General features: G+C 41.7%; 1 protein-coding gene across 1 annotated transcript; it reads left to right on the forward strand.

The window, feature by feature from the left end:
- Positions 1 to 139: 139 nt before the first annotated feature.
- Positions 140 to 17215, forward strand: nxph2a (neurexophilin 2a). The gene is made up of 3 exons (XM_076747575.1): positions 140 to 670; positions 793 to 942; positions 16375 to 17215. Exons 2-3 carry the CDS (start codon positions 898 to 900, stop codon positions 17119 to 17121), a joined length of 792 nt encoding a protein of 263 aa, XP_076603690.1. The 5' UTR covers positions 140 to 670; positions 793 to 897; the 3' UTR covers positions 17122 to 17215.
- Positions 17216 to 17989: the final 774 nt, after the last annotated feature.

The raw sequence follows: 17989 nt of genomic DNA on the forward strand, positions 1-17989 counted from the left end.
AAAGGCCCAGTTAAACAAACATCATTTAGTAAAATGACAGTGAAAACTACCAGTTGTACAAGTGAGATCACGCGTTTAAAGGGTTAAAAACGTGGACGCGTTGCTGAACAAAATCTGATATCCGTGACATCAAGCCTCTGACTTGTCTCCTAGACGGAGAGAGTGAGACTTCAGAGGTAGATTTTTGGTGACTCTCCGCACGGATGCGCGCCGACCTTGGAGTCTCCAGACGCGCGGCGGAGGATTTTGCGCACTGAAACCAAGTAGAGCTGAAGAGAGCGCACAGCGAGCGGACCGCCGTCTGACTGACTGCAGTCCTGCCACTGGGATCCGGGCTCACTCGGCTGCACTTTCCCGCATACATCGCCATCGTACTTATACTATTGGTCGGGATTAAATAGGGGGAAATATAGCGTACAGTTTATTTCAGTTTGGCTTGATTGGCAACTTAGAGGAGTGTTGTTGCAGCCGAGCCACTGAATGTAGCCGTTTCACCTTGTTTGTAGAGAAATCCAAGTGTCGTGTCCCAGCTGCTCAGAGAAAATTCACTCCACATTCGGAGAAACGGAGACGTTTGAGAGGATTTTAGGACTCTTTCCCGAAAGTGGATTGAACAAGGATGATTCCAACTGCCTCACCCAATTAAGCGAGGTATTACATTTGAAAAACGGTAAGAAAAAGTTTTTATTTTCTCAAGATGAGATTGAAATGTGCTTCATTAGTGGTCGTCCCAAATCTAACAGATGAGGTTTCTGTAATTTAACACTGTACATATGTCCACTTTTCTCGCAGGTGATTACAGCAATGCTTCAACGGCATGTGCGTCTGCCCCTCTCCAAATCTTCCAGAGAGGATTTAAGCGCCGCTCATTTCGAATAAGTCGAGAAGTGTGTGAAGATGAGAGCTCTGCAAACACTCCTGTTTCTCTTCCTCCTGCACCAGGTGAGGTGTGACCTGATTGAATGAGAAAAGACAGAATATGTAGAAATTTGTCTGTGGCCAAGAAGGCTGCAGAGACAAAGTTAGAGACAGTGAGAGGCATTAATGTGCTGTCTGTGTTTTTATAATCCTTCTGGTCTCTTACAAGAAATGTCTTTGTCTCGTTTTATATAATTATATTGAATATGTTGCATATTGCTTATATTCATATAGTTTGATGGTATGTCGTTCATTATAGATCTGCATCATGTAGCTCATGCAGTGTAAGACTTATCACTCACCACATAATGCCAAATGACAATTCAGTAAATTCCTGGCATGAAATTCTAGTTGACACAGTCATCAGTAGCAGATTTGTTGGCCAACATGAACCCCTCATCAAGTCTTAGAGGGGATAAGCTTGTTTTGTTTTATTTGTGCTTGCAGGCTATTAATAAAATACTGAAATAACTTATATCTTAATGGACATGATTTTTAAAAAACATTTATTAAAATACAAGGGTGATATATTGAATGCCTTCAGCCTATAAAAAGTAGATTTTAGAAACATAAATAGCCAAGTTGATTTGATTTCATTTTGCAGAACAGACTGTGACTTTGTCAGTGGCTATAAAGTGTAACACTGCATGGAGTTAATTTCCCAAAAAGAATCTGTATTAACTTATTGTTCATATTTGTGACTTTTCCTAAGAAACATTTTGAAGTAGAAAAATATTTGCATGTTTATTTGTACAATAATATAGAACATTCACATCGCATCCTGAGTTGATGTGAGCATTATAATGTAATATATTATGAGTAACAATTCTGCAGCATTCTGAAATGAGAAGTGGAGCTCATGTAGTTTAAAAAATTAGTTGTATATTCACTGAAAACAAACTAGTATTTATGGATGTGCCTGCTTGCAGGGCTTATTGTTTCTTTCCACTGCGGTGACTTTTGAAATATTATAATATGGCTTTGGCATCCTGCTTCTACCACTTGTAGCTCAAAAAAGAAAAAAAGAAAAACCAATACACTCTACCAATACATTAATTTATCCAGCTGTATCACATGGATATTTGTGCTTGGCAATCATTTTAATTTCTTTTGCCTCCAGGCAGGAAAAATGTTTGACCTCCTTATTGAACCCTCGACACCCGTGAAGTGTCTTTGCTGTATTAAAATGGAGGCCAGAGTTTAAGGGGAAAAAAAGCCAACTGAAACAATCGGTGAAAATTGTAGAACCCCAGGTTTTGATACCCTGCGCTGTTCCACCTTTCTGACTGAAACAATGAAATCACAAGTCCCCGTGAATACGCAGGAAATGATTCAGTGTTTACCAGAGATTGATTATCTTAAGCTTCTGGACCATCTGTAGTTTAATTCTGCTTTTATTGCAGGAATGACTTCTTCAGAAAAAAGATCAGACGCTTGAGAGAAATATAAAGGTCTTTTCCCACTTTTTTTTTCAATAGCTGCTGATGTCCTCTGTAGGCATTTGAATAAAGTGTGGGTTTTATCGTGATCATCCTTGCTTTACGGACTCTTGCCGTGATCAGACCTGAAAAGAAAATGCCATGTGATTGAAGAAGTTCTTCACATCTGCGCTATCCTCACAGAGGACCTCTTTAAAGATAGCCTTGAACTGTGCAGATGTAGCGGCATAGTGCTGTCTGCCCTGGCTGCTGTTGTAATCAGCCTTGTGCCTGTTGGGAGCTCTGCCTCCAGAGGGAGAGACAGGCTGCCTCCCTGGAGAGGCTCTCTTCATATGGCTCAGTGGCTTCCCTCCCAGCAGACCCACTACTGTCTGACTGGGGACATATTGGCCCTTATCAATATTCCCCCACCCTCCAAAGGGTAAAAAATGTTTAAATACCACGCTGACACTCATAAAAAGTGTGAAATATGCACCAAAACTTCCTGAGCTGCGAATAATCTCTTTTTTTCCCAGTGTATCCTCTTCATAGGATAATTTATTATGAGGGGACACTGTAAAGATGTGATTGGGGTGACATGCGACAAAGTTGCAAGGCTGCGGGATGCACCTCAGGCGACCGAGCCACCAGGATACCCTTTTATACTGAAGGATATATATGTTTGTTTATTTATATTTTAGTTACGAGCGGCGGTTCAGTGGGTGTAGCGGTTTTTAGCATCATATGCTCGTGGCCGAATCATCCAAAACAAGAAACCAAGACACTTTACCTCTGCCGTCTTTGTACACACATACAGAAAAGACCCAGAACATGAATCAAATGGTGAAAATGTAACTCCGGCCTGAGCATCTGTGCCAGACCCCAGGGACAAATAAGAGGGTCAAAGCCATCCTGGGAGAATCCATTCTTCCCCTTGACATCTGCTGCAGTTATCCTCTGTGCAATGACAGCAGAACAATGTAGATGAAGATAAAACATACTTGAGAGCCCTTGCTCTCTGCCATCCCCCCTGCCTGTCCTGCCCTGCCTCTACTCCACACATTGCATGCAGAGAAAGTGTTTTTTCTCCAATGCTTGGGATTAAGCGTGAGAAGACGTTGACAAAGTCTATTAAGCTTTTGTATCTTATTGCCGGGGTAAGAGCTCTTTGGTAATATTTTGCCATGACAATGCATCTATGTGGCCCATGCCAAGAGGATCAGCGGCGGCGTTAAATGTATAGCTACCTCCTCTCATTGCCGTGAACGCCGCCCAGGGTCGGACAGAACGGGCACGGAGCGAGCGTCTTGACAGAAGACACAGTGTGACACATTAAAGAGGCAAAGCTTAGCTGGTTACCAGTAAGCTGAACGTGTCTTGTCCTTGGGATCCGCTACATGCTTGGAGTTCATCCCTGCAACTTTGATGTGCACTGATTTAAGGGATTACAAGCCGTTCCTCAAAGGATTTAGCATTAATTTCAACAGTTATTTATTAATTTATTAACATCCAGTCGCTTGATTATTTATCTGTTTATCCGCCGATGAAAGTGGAAAATCGTTAGAGCAAGAAGTCAGAACGGGAAGTTCAGTTTTCAGCTGTTAATATTATTGTTTTTATCCCACTTGCATTTTTTTTTTCTCACTCTGCAGTGAGTGAGACAGTCAGTCTCTATTCAAAGTCAAAAAGGGCTCTGGCAAGGACAACAGTTTTACCCTTGTCTTCATAACAAAAACACAAATTCTACAGAAAGTCCCTCTCTAAGGGCTCTTTAACCCTTTTCCCCTTCCCCATGCTCAATTAGGTTTGGTTTTATTATTTATTTATTGTATATTTAAAGGCAACTAACACTGGGAAGTGTAATAAAATGTACAGTGGGGGGATTAGGAGCAGCTCTTTAATCTCACGCTTCTGATAATACTGCATGGGCTGATTGATTAGTTTTTCAGGAAGCTTATGTCAGAAAAACCTAATCCGTCTTTGGATTGTGCCAGCCTTGTAAGGTTTTCCGCGCTGCCACTTTATCATGGCGGCGAATTACAGAGCTGCTGGGCTGTGATAAGGTCCTCGTCTCTTTTACAGACCCCACCGCCCAGCCCCCTGTAACCCCCCCTTTCCCTCTGGACAATAAAAAAAATTGTGTTTATATTCTTCACATCCCTGCTCTGCCTGGTCTTCACATCAACCTCTCCCAGGATTTGACTTGTAAGAAAGAGAGAGAGAGAGAAAAAAAAAGGAGTGGAACTTAAGTCTTCAAAAAAACCCACCAGAGAAATTGGGTGGGGAGAGAGAAAATATGAGAGGAAATGGCAGGCAGGCCAGTAGAAATTTCTGTGGAAGTGATTAAACACGGATTGACAGAGCGAAGGGGCCTTGTACTGTATGCATGTGCTGCCTTCCAGGAATCATTTTGGAGCTTACGTGGTTCCGATGTGTATCTGTGCTCATATTGGGGTCACAGTGTTTCCAGCCAGAGGGCTTGACTAGATAATCCCACATAAACAATACTGTCTGTGGCATTTGCAGTCCTCAGCCTGTATGTTGTCTTAGACCTCTGAAGGCGAGGTTGTCATTTCTGCAGGCTAAATCCCTCAAATGCAGCTCGCAGACACTACAGGTTGTATCGACTGTAATGAGCCCCGCAACCTATTCCTTTTCCAATCATCAATCGTAATTGTGTGTGTACTGGCAATCAATCTATGATAAAGGTCCCGGAATGAAGAGAAACAGGTTCCAAATGATTGATAGGTGTGACACATTTGCCCTTTGCATTTACAATAACCAGAATCTGGCTGCTGGATGGACCATTAAAGACTTAAGTCAAACAATTATGAGCACAATTACTGCCCCCCCCCCCCAGCCCCTCTCCGTTAGGATGAAGTGAAGTTCAGAGCAGCTCTCTTAGAGCAAGTCGCATCCACCGTGGCGGCTCTGGTGCAGGAAACATTATGTTTAATATGATGTTGAGTTTCCTGATCTTGGTCCACAGCTATGAATTTTTATGGGTGGTGTGCAGCCCGAGGCGGCGTTAGATCTGGAGGCTCCGCTACCTTATAGCTTTGTCATTACCGCTCTGCAGGGTCAGAAACATCCAGCACTCTCTGATGCACGACCTCGCTGTTTAGCAGCTCTTTTACTGTCTGCATCGCTTTTCACTGCTGTGCTGCAGCAAAACAAAAGGTGCGGAACCGCTCGTGCTGCATAGGGCAGGTGTTTTGCCTAAATCCTGTGCGGATGATGGAATATCATCTCAGGCATCGCGCTGCCACTTTTCCTTTCACTGAAGCAAATATTGCAATAGTTGTCTCATTGCAGCTGTGAGTTCTGCATGTCAGAACTATCAAACTTGTGAGAAACTGTGTCATCACATAAAACGGCGACACTAGTTGGCACAGTCGCAAAAGTTTCTCCCTTTGAACGCTTTTCATATTTCCCAAACACTCTGACACACAAAGTTCTTAATTACCACCTGGTTTGGTGCTTTGGAGAAGGCAATCACATTACATGTCAGGGCTCGGGAAAATGATTGACCTCTTTAATTAAAACTGCGTTGCTTTCCTGTAAAAGGCAAGGTGTGACAGCTTTAGAATAAGTACAATAAATCTCCTTTCTGATTATTCTCAGTTTTGCATTTCCTCCTCTGCCTCCGGGCTTTGAGGCCTTTCTTTTCAGCTTGTCATTTCCAGCCCTAACAAAGCACTGTCAGCTCCCTTCTGTCTTTGTATATTTCTTTCAAGTACCTGTCTTCAGAGCTACTCAGAGAGAAAGGAAACAACGTCTTTCCTACCTCTTGTTTCTTCTTCAAAGGGAGCTGTTGCTGTGAAATCAGCCGCTGCGCAATCTGCTTTGAGAACAGAAACATTTGCTCTGTCAAATTTAGTGGACGTACGTTTGAGCAAATCACCAAAAAACAATTTTTGAATAAAACACCAGTATCATTTGCAGCGCGGATTTGAAAAGAAGAAGACACAAAATGGAAGTTGTCACACACGCGCACAAACAAAAAAGCTCAGTGAGAGAAACATTTAGATTACCTCTTCCTGACATGAAAGTGGGAAAACTAAAACCAGGACTCTGAAGTATTCTTTCAGAATAACATGCCTCTTCAAGCATTAGCCGAGGAGTTTAACAAGCATGTTTACCATTGTCGCACAAAGTAGAAGGTGTTAAAAACTGGCCAAGAGAATGATAATTACACTGAGTCCAACGTGCTTCGTGGTATTATCCTGCTGAATCCCTGCTATCAGACACACGGAGGTGTGCTGCAGGTGTCAGGAGCCAGCACAGGAGTTGACGCTTTGACCATGTAAGGGGATTATGAAAGTGATGATGCGTTGAAAGGTAACGCCTGCCTAAAAGTGAAGTGTTCAGGGCTTTGCTGCTGTCACATGTGGCAGGTGCTGAGATAACACAAGTATCCAGATTACCTGGAGGCTCTCGTCCCAGAGCCTCTGCTTCTTCTCTCCTGGCTGGAACACTTTCTGAACACCCGACGTCTTTGCTGCATTTAAATTAAATTCTCTCACTCTCACTAACATCCGTGTGTGTGTGTTACATATGTGAAAAAAAATCTAATGATTTTCAGCCATTAATTCACAAGAGGCACATTACTTTTAATTGTGACAATAAAATTTTTAAAAGTGATTTAATTTTTAGTGATTTTTATGTGGGGAAAGCATTGGTTTCACAGAAGATATTCACAAAATGATAACACTTCATCCCTAATCTTTTGATTTTCTGCTAGGAAATAAATACTCACTTTAGAGATTCATTACATCTTAGATTTTTGTGACCATTCAAAGCATGTTGTGGGTTTTCTTGCTTTAAATAGCTACAAACTGCTGTGGAATGTAGTTAGTACATTTACTCAGACACAGTGCTTAAGCACAGTTTTAAAGTATTTGTATTTTACTTCAGTATTTCCAGTTTTTATGTGCAAATTTGACTTTTTATCCCAAAAAATGATCCCAAACTACAGGGAAACACATTGGGGGCTGTTCAAATCTATTAATCTGTCAATTTATTGACAGCGTTGGTATCAGCCTTTCTGACCTGCTCAGGAGAAAAAAAGGTTGCATTTTTGTATTTTTAACACAAATATGAGAACAGAAGAGCTTATAGGAATCCCACCATGAAGAACTACCCCTCCTATCACCTTTCACTTCCTGCTGCTGGGAGAAAGGGCAGTTTGGTTTTAATATTGAAGCAATAAGACAAGAACAGGACTGCTGGGTGATATTGACACTGGTTTGCTGCATCAGGTCCTAGATGTGCTGTGAGGTTGTGTTTGGTTTATACAAGGGATGATCTGGATTCTTTGCCAGAAAGCATTTTAGCCACTCCTGGTTGATTGACACCGATGGTGTGATTAACATATTTCTGTTGCAAATAGATTTGACAAAATGACGTTGACTTTAACCAACAGAAAACAGATGACATGAAGCCCTGAAGGTGACTTTGGCCCAGCTGCGCTGTTACAGGTATAAAAAGAAAAGGCCGCTAAAACTGATGTAATTCTTTTAGATGAGACGCTCAGTACTTGATACTCATGAGAATCCAAAGTTTGTACAGATCTAAATGTGATAGAATTTGTCCCATTGATTAGGGAATGTGTGGTGTTGCAAGCTTCCACACTGCAGGAGAGGTCTGTGATTTGTGCCGTTTAGTGTAATGCTTCCTGTGTGTAAACGCTCTGGAACTGTACCAAATGCTTCAATTTGAAGACTCATACAAACACCAATACAAACAGACAATGTCCAGAAGAAGGCGAGGTGAGGTGTCATTGGAGTCAGTGGCAGTAAGTGCTGGGGGACGAGGAAACAACTCGCTTGGTAACTCTCATCGTATTATTTATGCTAGCCACAGGAGGGTTATGTTACGTGCTATAATTTATGCTAATCATAGGATTTGAGCAGCTTCGAGTGTCATTGTGAGCAGTCAGATCTTATTTTGCCACATGTGTGCAAAAACAGGCTCCTGTACATGGTGAATTTTAGATTATTGTATGAGGCATACATGCATTATAACGCTCTGAGCTCAGCGGGAGCTTGTATGTTGTGCTGCTCTTGTGTCAGAATAAAAAAGGACAGGGGATCTCCACTGGGAACTGCCTGCATATTAAGAATTTCTTGAAGAAGGAATTTGGCTGTAATTAGTGGTCTTGCTCGCTATCAAGGCTTTGATTGTTCATCCACTTCTCCGCAAGAGAGGTCAGAGGTCTGCGGCAGATCGAGTTGGGCTCTAAAACATAAAACTCATAATCTGGAAATATCATTCAAAGAAGAAAACAGTGCATTTTCAAACACTGGTAATGAAGCACAGAGCTTAAATCATAGGTTTGCATTAGACTGCATGTGAACACTGCGCATCCTGAGGCCCCGAGGTGTGGTTTCTGTTTTTCAGTGTGCTGGATGCCGGTGGAGCGATTGATGCAGCCCTCATGTTCTTTGGCATTCGTGTTTGTCTCATGATGAGTGACAGCACACATGAACACTCTCGTGGTGCTGTAGCTCTCACCAACATGAAAAAAAAAAAGCAGTCGTAACAGTAAGGGCCAGGTGCAGCAGCACATTGTCACAATCTGTACAGTCACAGTTATAGAGAGCATGGAACTTTTTTTTTTTTTTTTTTTTTTTGGCAGTAAATAATCCCAGTCGCAGTTTTCACCACACATTGAGTGTGATGCAAGAAACCAAATTTACAGTAATTATTCAGTGCTGATACACCAAAGTTGTGCATGGTTTGACGCTAACAGCTTGTGTTTTTAATATCACTCACTCTAATAATGGATGCCTCATCTCTTTCTACCTCGAACATCTTGATATTGCTCGCACACTCGTTACATATTATGTTTCATGACAACGATGTGATTCATGCTCTTCAGGTTTCTCCAGCACATCTGTCAACAGAAAGAGGTGGAGGCGATGTGAGATAAAGGAATGGTGATACTGGTGTGATTGTAGTAATGAAAACATCAGCACCAGTTTCCTCTGAGCTGCCATTCCCTCTCCTCTCACCATCAACACTTGTTTAGACACTCAGAAGCTGGTGTAAACGTGCAGAGTGTTGACAGGATCAGTTTTTAGGCCCTTGATTGTCGGCGTGACGGTTATATGACCAAATTAACACATTACATTGTATATGTGATGTTTTGTATTTTAACATGTGGTAGGAAATATGTGATACAAGAGAAATGTAATAATGCGTTATTAGCTCTCAATACTCACCACAAATTATTAAAGTATGTAGATGATGAATTCAGCCACAAATTGAATAGTCTTAAGCAGGAGTGTTAAGATACAACCCTGATTCCAAAAAGGTTTGGATGCTGTGTGAAAAATAAGTAATCCCCTTTGACATATACTCAACTGAAAACAGCGCGAAGACAATATACGTAATGTTTTCCTCATCCACTTCATTGATTTTTGTAAATATATGCTGAATTTGATGCAGCACATTTCAAACAAGTTGGGACAGGAGCAACAAAAGACTGGGAAAGTTGCACAATGCTCCAAAAACGCCTGTTTGGAGGTTCATTGGTAACAGGTGATAGTATCATGAAAGCGGCATCGTGGAAAGGCTCAGTCGTTCACCAGCAAAGATGGAGAGAGGTTCACCACTTTGCGAACGCATGATTGTATAAAGGATATTACTACATGCCCATAAACACAGTTCGTTTGCGAATGGTTGCATTCGGATTTTATTTACGTTTTACACGACGTCCTAACTTTGTTTTGGACTCGAGGTTGTATTAGAGGCTGTGGTCTGTCTCATTCTCACAGAGGTCAGGTGGTAATGGCCTAAAAGATTATACTGGTGGGGAGTAGATATGCTACATGCACACACACACTAACCGTAGCTTCTGTGATTGGTAAGGTGCCCCCGGTGTGGATTTGCTGTTGCGATCCACCACAGTGCTGAAGCACCTGCCATGTGTTTCCCTGGACGGCCTCTGATTAAAAGTGATGGCTCTGGAGCGTGAGGCTGTTCCAGCGATCAGAGCACCAATCTATTCTTCAGCAGCGTGTAGACTCTCGCTCTGCGCTGCCTAAGCGCCTCCAGGGCCTTCTCTCCTGGAACCGGCTCTGGGTGTGAATCATTACAAATGATATGCCCTGCAACATCAGGAGGAAGATGGCTGGGGAAGGACGTGGGGCAGGGGATTGCAGGCTGAGAACGGTTTTAATGTGAGTGGAGCTGCTTGTCATGTCGGATACTTGAAAGCAAGAGGCTGCAGTCAATCCAGCTCTGCAACAGTCTGCAGTCTAATGCTAGCAGTAACGGCTGAGCAGCTCTAATATGGCAGGTGTTTTGTTGCAATAGTGCTGGGAAAGTGTTACGGTAGGTGGTGGTGAAGCTGTTGTAATTTCCGTAGGACGGCCAGATTTTTACTACGTAGAAGTGCATCAAGTTAATGAAGCTTCAGACACAGAAAATTAGCAGAGAAATGAATTGCACCACCAAAGTGAGGTCAATTTGCACAGATAAATCCATGAAGAACAGTGGAGTGCATCATTGGAACTGCTCTGCTTGCACTGATGAGCAGGTTAATTGCCCATTCTGTTTATTGTGAGAAAGTTGCCTGAAACCAATTTTCCCCAGACGCATATACCAGCCTTATGTGCTGGAAAAAAGAAAATCAACTATGGAAAACTCAAAAACAGATTATTTTAGCTCACTGATACAAAGAACTTGGTAATGAAGATGCCGCAGAGACTCTCAAACATAACAAAAACAAAAGTGGGACATAAAAGGTGCAGAAAAGCGGGACTCAGATCATGAGAGGGGGCCACATTGTCAACTATGGCAGGTTGAGAGAGATTCCATCGTCGGCATCAAAACAACACCGTAGCCTTGCCCGCGGCCCAGAACCCATCACAGCCAAGCACAATTTTGCCGGCTGCTCGCTTCAAATGCATTTTAACGGCACCTCTTCAGATGATCTAGAAGCCAGATGTCACTGGCTTCTTAATAACTTTCTAGAGGCTAGTTCTGGTCACTGTGGCAATTACCTTGATGTCAGTCCTCTAAAAGATATGTCTACCCACGGGACAAGCAGGCAGCCAGCTCCATAATGCTCATTACAGATGAATGTCGAGGCTGATTCATCCTGACTCTGTGTGTGGCGTGCCGCTACTCAGACCACTGACTGTATTTAAGTTCCTCTAATACCCCTGGATAGTATTGATTGACACAACATTAAATCAAATATACAGAACATATGGGCGTTTCCATCCTGATGAGAGTATTTATGATTAATTTACACTAAAAACATGGAACATTTAAAAAGAAGAACAGTATTTTAAAGGAGAAACGTGCAGCCAAACTATTTAATATCTGTTAAATGCTTCACTTCAAATGCTTGACTCAGGTTTTATGCAACACTAACTGGTTTTCTTTAAGGCTGTGTGTGTGATAATACTTAAAAAGTAAAGGAGGCAAACACTATTTTGCAGTTAATCCCACAGCCAAGGTGCACAGACAGAGTTTTTACTCAGAATGTGCCTTTGACACCCGTGAAAGAATGTGACAGGAAGATCTAGTGCAATAATTGCTTGTGAAGTAAGATAAAAGGCTGGAGATGTATAGGTAATTTACCCAACTCTGCTTCAAGTATAAATAACATTTTTCTTCTCTGATATAAGAAGGAACAGCCTGTCAGTGACTGAGTGTGTGTTTTTCAAGGATGTCGTGAACTCCAAAACTCAGTTTTTTCCCCAACTTTTAAGCTGAGGTACATGTTAATGAGGCCAATTCAGGATATATGGTACAGACACTTTATCTTAGGTCAGCCAATATTGATGTTAAACCAATAACGATATTTGAGAGTTCATGTCTGATTTTAACTTTTAAATGATCTGCATCACAAAAACAATACTTTCCTTCAAATTTCGGTCATCAAACGTTGTGTGAGTGAAGCATTATACAGATGAAAAATGAGCTTCTCTGTACTCTCTGGAAGGCAAATGTTGACACTCTTTATAAATGACTTCAAACTTATTTTTGACATGGCCGTATTGCAATTACTTATCAGACATACGCGATGATACCGATAAATCTGTGACAAGACAGATAATATCAGCCCTGCTCTCATATATATCACTCTGTATGGTCTGATCTAACACTGGCAACACCAATAATGGATCAGGCCAAAACACTGTCCAAGTGTTTTTTGTGTAAATGAGTTAAATAATTATAATTACATTGAATACATTAGATGGGTCAGCCAGCATTACTATTAATCTTAGTTGCTCAACAGTGCACCATTTTTACTTTCAGCCAAATGTGCATTTTAATGCAACTGAAGATGTAAATCTTGTCCCCACAGTAGAATAAAAAATGGGGTGTCCATGACAGATACATCGCTTTTGCCAAAACCTCCTGAGATTACAGAGGTGTAAATTACAGTTATGCAACAGTCTACCTGTCAGGGGTCATGCAAAAATGATGATGGTTAATATGTGCAAGAAATCTCAATGCACAGGTCTGGAGTGTTTATCATGCATGAAGATACTGAATATTAGCTGCAAATATCAGCCACGAGAAGCTCAAGTATAAAAACATAAAATACATTCATGCTGGTGGATATCCATTAAAACAGCATTTATATAGTTCAGATTTATATTTACTGTAGACTCAGTGTCCTCTTTTATAAGACAGGCATACTTTGCTGCTGTGGTGCAATATATACATATAATGTCTCTGCTTGGAGCTTCGTGCACCTCTCTTTGTTTTTGTTTAGGACGCACAGGAAAAGGAAGAAGCTAAACCACACAGACAGATATCTGCGGCGTTTGCCACTAGTCACTTCTCCTAGTGCTGTTGAAATGAGGTCTGGTGTTTTCAGCTCCATAAGTCTGCAGTTATTATCATAATAATGTCTTGTTTCAAGTCGCCCTGAAATGCCTCTAGCACAGCAGCACCGATTAAGAAATCTTAATTAAGCTTTTGTAGATTCTCCTTCATCAGACCTTGCCTCTTTTTTTTTTCTCCACAGCATCTTGTTGTACAAAAACTCAGATTCCTTTAGTCTGTTTTTAAGAGACAGCACTTCCGCCTAAATGAACGAGGCGTGTTAGTGTGTGTGTGTGTGTGTGTGTGTGTGTGTGTGTGCGTATGTGTGCAGGGAGACAGCGAGAAAGGGAAAGAAACCAAAGCCTATGTGTCAGTGCAAGCTTTCAAGTTCCCAGTGCTTCATCTCTCTCGGGGCATTTAAGTATTAGATATCCCTCTGCTGATCCCCTTGTTGTCACAGCAATTTCCCCAGTTGCTCATCATACTTAAACTCCTCTCTCATTTCCATTATAATCATCCCATACAAAGCTCACCTGAGATTTACACTGAAAGACAAAATTTGGTTTCACCTCCGAAGCCGCGCAGCATGACACCTAATGTGTAACGGATATAACAGCTCGGGCTGGTGGGAAGACGAGTGCCACGTCTCCTTTGTTCGCAGCAGTGAAGAAGCGTTCCTGTTGGGAGCCCGCAGTCCCACAGATTTTATGTTCAGCATCGCCTGTTATTGTGATGTTGTAAGAGTCAAATCAAATTAACAGCTGAGCTCACATGAGGTATTACTAAGTGGCAGTATCAGCGAGGGAATACTGCCGCTGGAATTGGTTGATTAAATGACTGTGGATGTGATAAGTGACATAGAGGGACACCGTTGCCTCATTCATCCATGTTTACAGGGACCAACTGTCTTAATTAAGCATGTGAAGGCTGATAGATGGGCCAGGCTCGCTGTCCATGGGAGACACATTGATTTCACATTACATATCCAGATAGCCATTACATCCTGCTTGCTATGTGAAGGTATTACTACTGTCTGGGACATAAGCAGTGCGAAAAGCTCTAATTATAAGATGCACAGAAGATGCATGCAGCACTTTTACATGTTGAATGGAAAGGTTTATGGGAATGTGAGGGTGACAAAACAAATTGTGGCAGACAGACCTAGTTTGTTAGCTTTGTACACATCTGCCTCAGTTAGGCTTACAGCAAAATTATAATTAGTCTGGAAGTAGCGCATAGCAGCTCAGTGAGAATTCAAACAGCCGCTGCTCAGTGCTTTCAACATCTGCTTCTCTCAGTGATCCCCACAACTGGGCCCGGGGAAAGCCGGCACTACTAATTACTAATAAAACTAGCTAAGCTTATTGCCGTGAATTATTAAAGCTTTATCTGAAGTGGACCAGGAATCGCTCCTGAAGCTAAAAGGCTTTGAGGTACAAGGAGGGATCACAGTTCATTGCTGAGTCTGGATTAGCACTTAACACATACTTTACCATACTCCCGTAGAAGCCTGTTTTATTGTTGGGAAACATTACAAGCTAAAGTTCATATGCATGGGATATCTAAGAATAGCACTGCCGATGTGAGACCAGCTCATGTTAAATCCTGAGGATTTTCATTGTCATGTAGCCTGAGAAGTGTTCCTAAAATATTAGAAGCTTTACGCACATATGAGCCCAGCTGGAGTTTATCAGTGCATCCAAAATGATCCCCTAACACTGCATTCTGTGTTTGTTGTTTTTAAACCATCTTTGATGCTGCTAGTGTCTTTAAACGGTAATAAAATCGCGAGTTTATGTACTTTGCTTTTAGCTTAACTAAGGTGACATTTGCACAGTGATTCGTGTAATAAAATTACCATAAACGCCTTTTTCTGTGCTTAACGCCTGGAACTACAACTACATGTACAGCAGTTTAGGGTCATACTAGCAAAAATGTTTATTAACTGAAGCCTCTCTGTGTTAATTCAAACTTCTTCCAACCTCACTTTCTGTTTTGCTCTCTGTGTACTGCACAGACCTGCCAACATCCTCAGCCACCACAAACACATACAAGCACCATTAACATTGTATAAACAAGGGATTTTCTACTGACGTTAAAGACAACAGGCCCTTTGCTTAGACCAGTGTTTTAACCAGTCCCATTTAAATAGAAAATTGCTGACGTTGCCAGATGTTCCAAAACTGACAAGTAAGACGAGGCTCGGTGAAAATGCATGGAATTCTGGAGATAGTAAAAATGTGATGTTACATTTTGGAAAATACTCCTTGTAGTTTTCTTGCTGAGAGTTAGGTGAGAAGATTGATACCCATCATGCCATAGTAACTATAAAGCTACCATCAGCGCCTGGCTAGCTTAGCATATCTTAGCATAAACACTACAGCACTACTACTAATGAGCTTTAGAGGTGCTCATAGGCAGATTTTGTTTTACTGCTGGACAGAGCCAGGCTAGCTGTAGCGCACGTTTACAGTCTTTGTGCGAAGGTAAGCTAACCAGCTTTATATTTACCATAAAGAAATGAGTATTGTCCTTCTCATCTAACTCTGCAAAAATGCCAAACTTTTCTGTGAACTTCAAGAAGATGACACTAAATATTTTAAAATGTACATTTGTGTTATAAGCAGTTAAAAGCATTCACCTGCAGTTGAATGCTGTTTTTGTTGCTACATTTTTTTCCTTGCATACTTGCTCTTCAGTCATGAATTTATATGACTACTCTACTTTGTTTTTCTTAGGTTTTATTGAAAGAACAGAAACTTCAGGAAGGCAACTTGATTCCTTTAATAATTTTTATTGTGGCAAGGAATCAAGTGGCTGAACTTCTTGTGATAAAATGTCATATACTCATCAATAATACACACCTTCAGCAGTCTAGTATTTTCCTCTCCATCTTTAGTGTTGAAGTACTGTTGTCTTTATCTTTAGTGCTGCTGTGGCATTTTTAAAGTGCAATCACCAGAGATAAGTCGTCAGTCAGTGCTGAATTTACTTGGATTTTCTGTTATATGTCTGGTCTTTCAAAGTTATCACTACCCACATACACTACATCATGCTGTTTTGTACTTTTTCCAAACAAACATTAAATGTATCATTGTCTGTCCACCCTGAAACTCTCAAAATATTAAAAACAACAACTCTAATATGTTTGGATATTGGTTGCATAATTATTTATAGTTTAAAACAAGGTTTAATGTCATTTAACGTTGTATTTCTGTCTACCTTTGCTCTGCTTTCTCTGAAGGTCACATGCAGGAAGGTGCATGGAGGAGCCACGGAGCTCATCGAATGGGGCGACAGTGATAATGAAGAGAAGATTTCTCCCACGGGGGCCAGTCCACGGATCCTCAACCCCCTGCGTTTGTTTGCCAAGGGCTCCCCTGGGTTCAAGAGCAACATGAGGGAAATTACATATTTACAGAACATGGAGGACTTCTGGGACTGGTTATCTAACCAGACAGATGTTCAGGGTGCACAGGCCAGAACTAAACGCAGGCCCATCGTCAAGACTGGCAAGTTCAAAAAGATGTTCGGGTGGGGGGACTTCCACTCCAACATCAAGACTGTCAAACTCAACCTGCTGATCACAGGGAAGATCGTGGACCACGGGAATGGCACCTTTAGCGTTTACTTCCGCCACAACTCCACAGGCCTGGGGAATGTGTCGGTCAGCCTGGTGCCGCCCTCCAAGGTGGTGGAGTTTGAGATCGCCCAGCAGTCCACGCTGGAGACCAAAGACACCAAATCATTCAACTGTCGCATTGAGTACGAGAAGACGGACCGCAACAAGAAGACTGCCCTGTGCAGCTTCGACCCGTCCAAGGTGTGCTATCAGGAGCAGACGCAGAGCCATGTGTCCTGGCTGTGCTCCAAACCCTTCAAAGTCATATGCATCTATATAGCCTTTTACAGCGTAGACTATAAACTCGTGCAGAAGGTATGTCCTGACTACAACTACCATAGCGACACACCCTACTCCTCCACTGGATGATCTAGCCGTTGTTAGTGTGCATCAACCTTTTGTTTGATCTTCAAATAATGTAAATATCAACCTCTAAGCTCCTTGCCCCGAAATACCTAAACACCCGAGACATGTTGCAAGAAGTGCATCTTATAATGGGACACACTCTGGAAGGATTTGATGCATTGTTACAAAACTTTTGGATAACTGCAGATAAGTATACAGATCTAACACTTGAGATAGTTAGGTGTCCAGGGACTTGATTTTAGGGGTTGATTTGGGATTCTGAGCTAGCTACCAACCCCATCACAACAGCACATGTTCTTTGTAAACCACTGGTGTAATTAGCATGTTGTCCAGATGTTTTCTTCAAGGCTAGACCATAGGCAAGCAGCCTCCCAGTTGGAAGTGCATAACGACTTCTGCGCCAGTGCTGCATCTATGCTAACATTATAAAACAATTTCCTCACCTCAGCCTGTTATGGGATGAAATATGATAAAACTTTGAATCATGTTTATTAGGACAATACCAAGTCATCTGAATTGTTGTTTGACAGGGCGTAAAATTAGATATTTCACATTTGAAACGTTGCTACATGACTGATTAGTCAAGATGATCAGTTCATTGCCTTCGAGATAGAGCTAACACCCATTTGTACCTGTTAACAGAGCACAGGCAGGACAGTGTTTAATATTTTAGATTAGCTCGATCAATGGTTATTTTTTTCAAGTAGCTCTGAATTATTAATATGGCCTTACAACCTATCTTTGATCCCTTATAGGGAGTGAAATAAAGTGAAGGGATTTATTATGTGCCCATGACGAAATGAATTGATCCAACACATCCAATCCAAAGGCAAGACAGAGCTCAATCATAAATCACTAAACGTGGGTATGT

Source organism: Chaetodon auriga, chromosome 13, assembly GCF_051107435.1.
Source record: "Chaetodon auriga isolate fChaAug3 chromosome 13, fChaAug3.hap1, whole genome shotgun sequence".
In the NCBI taxonomy this organism is placed as follows: domain Eukaryota; kingdom Metazoa; phylum Chordata; class Actinopteri; order Chaetodontiformes; family Chaetodontidae; genus Chaetodon; species Chaetodon auriga.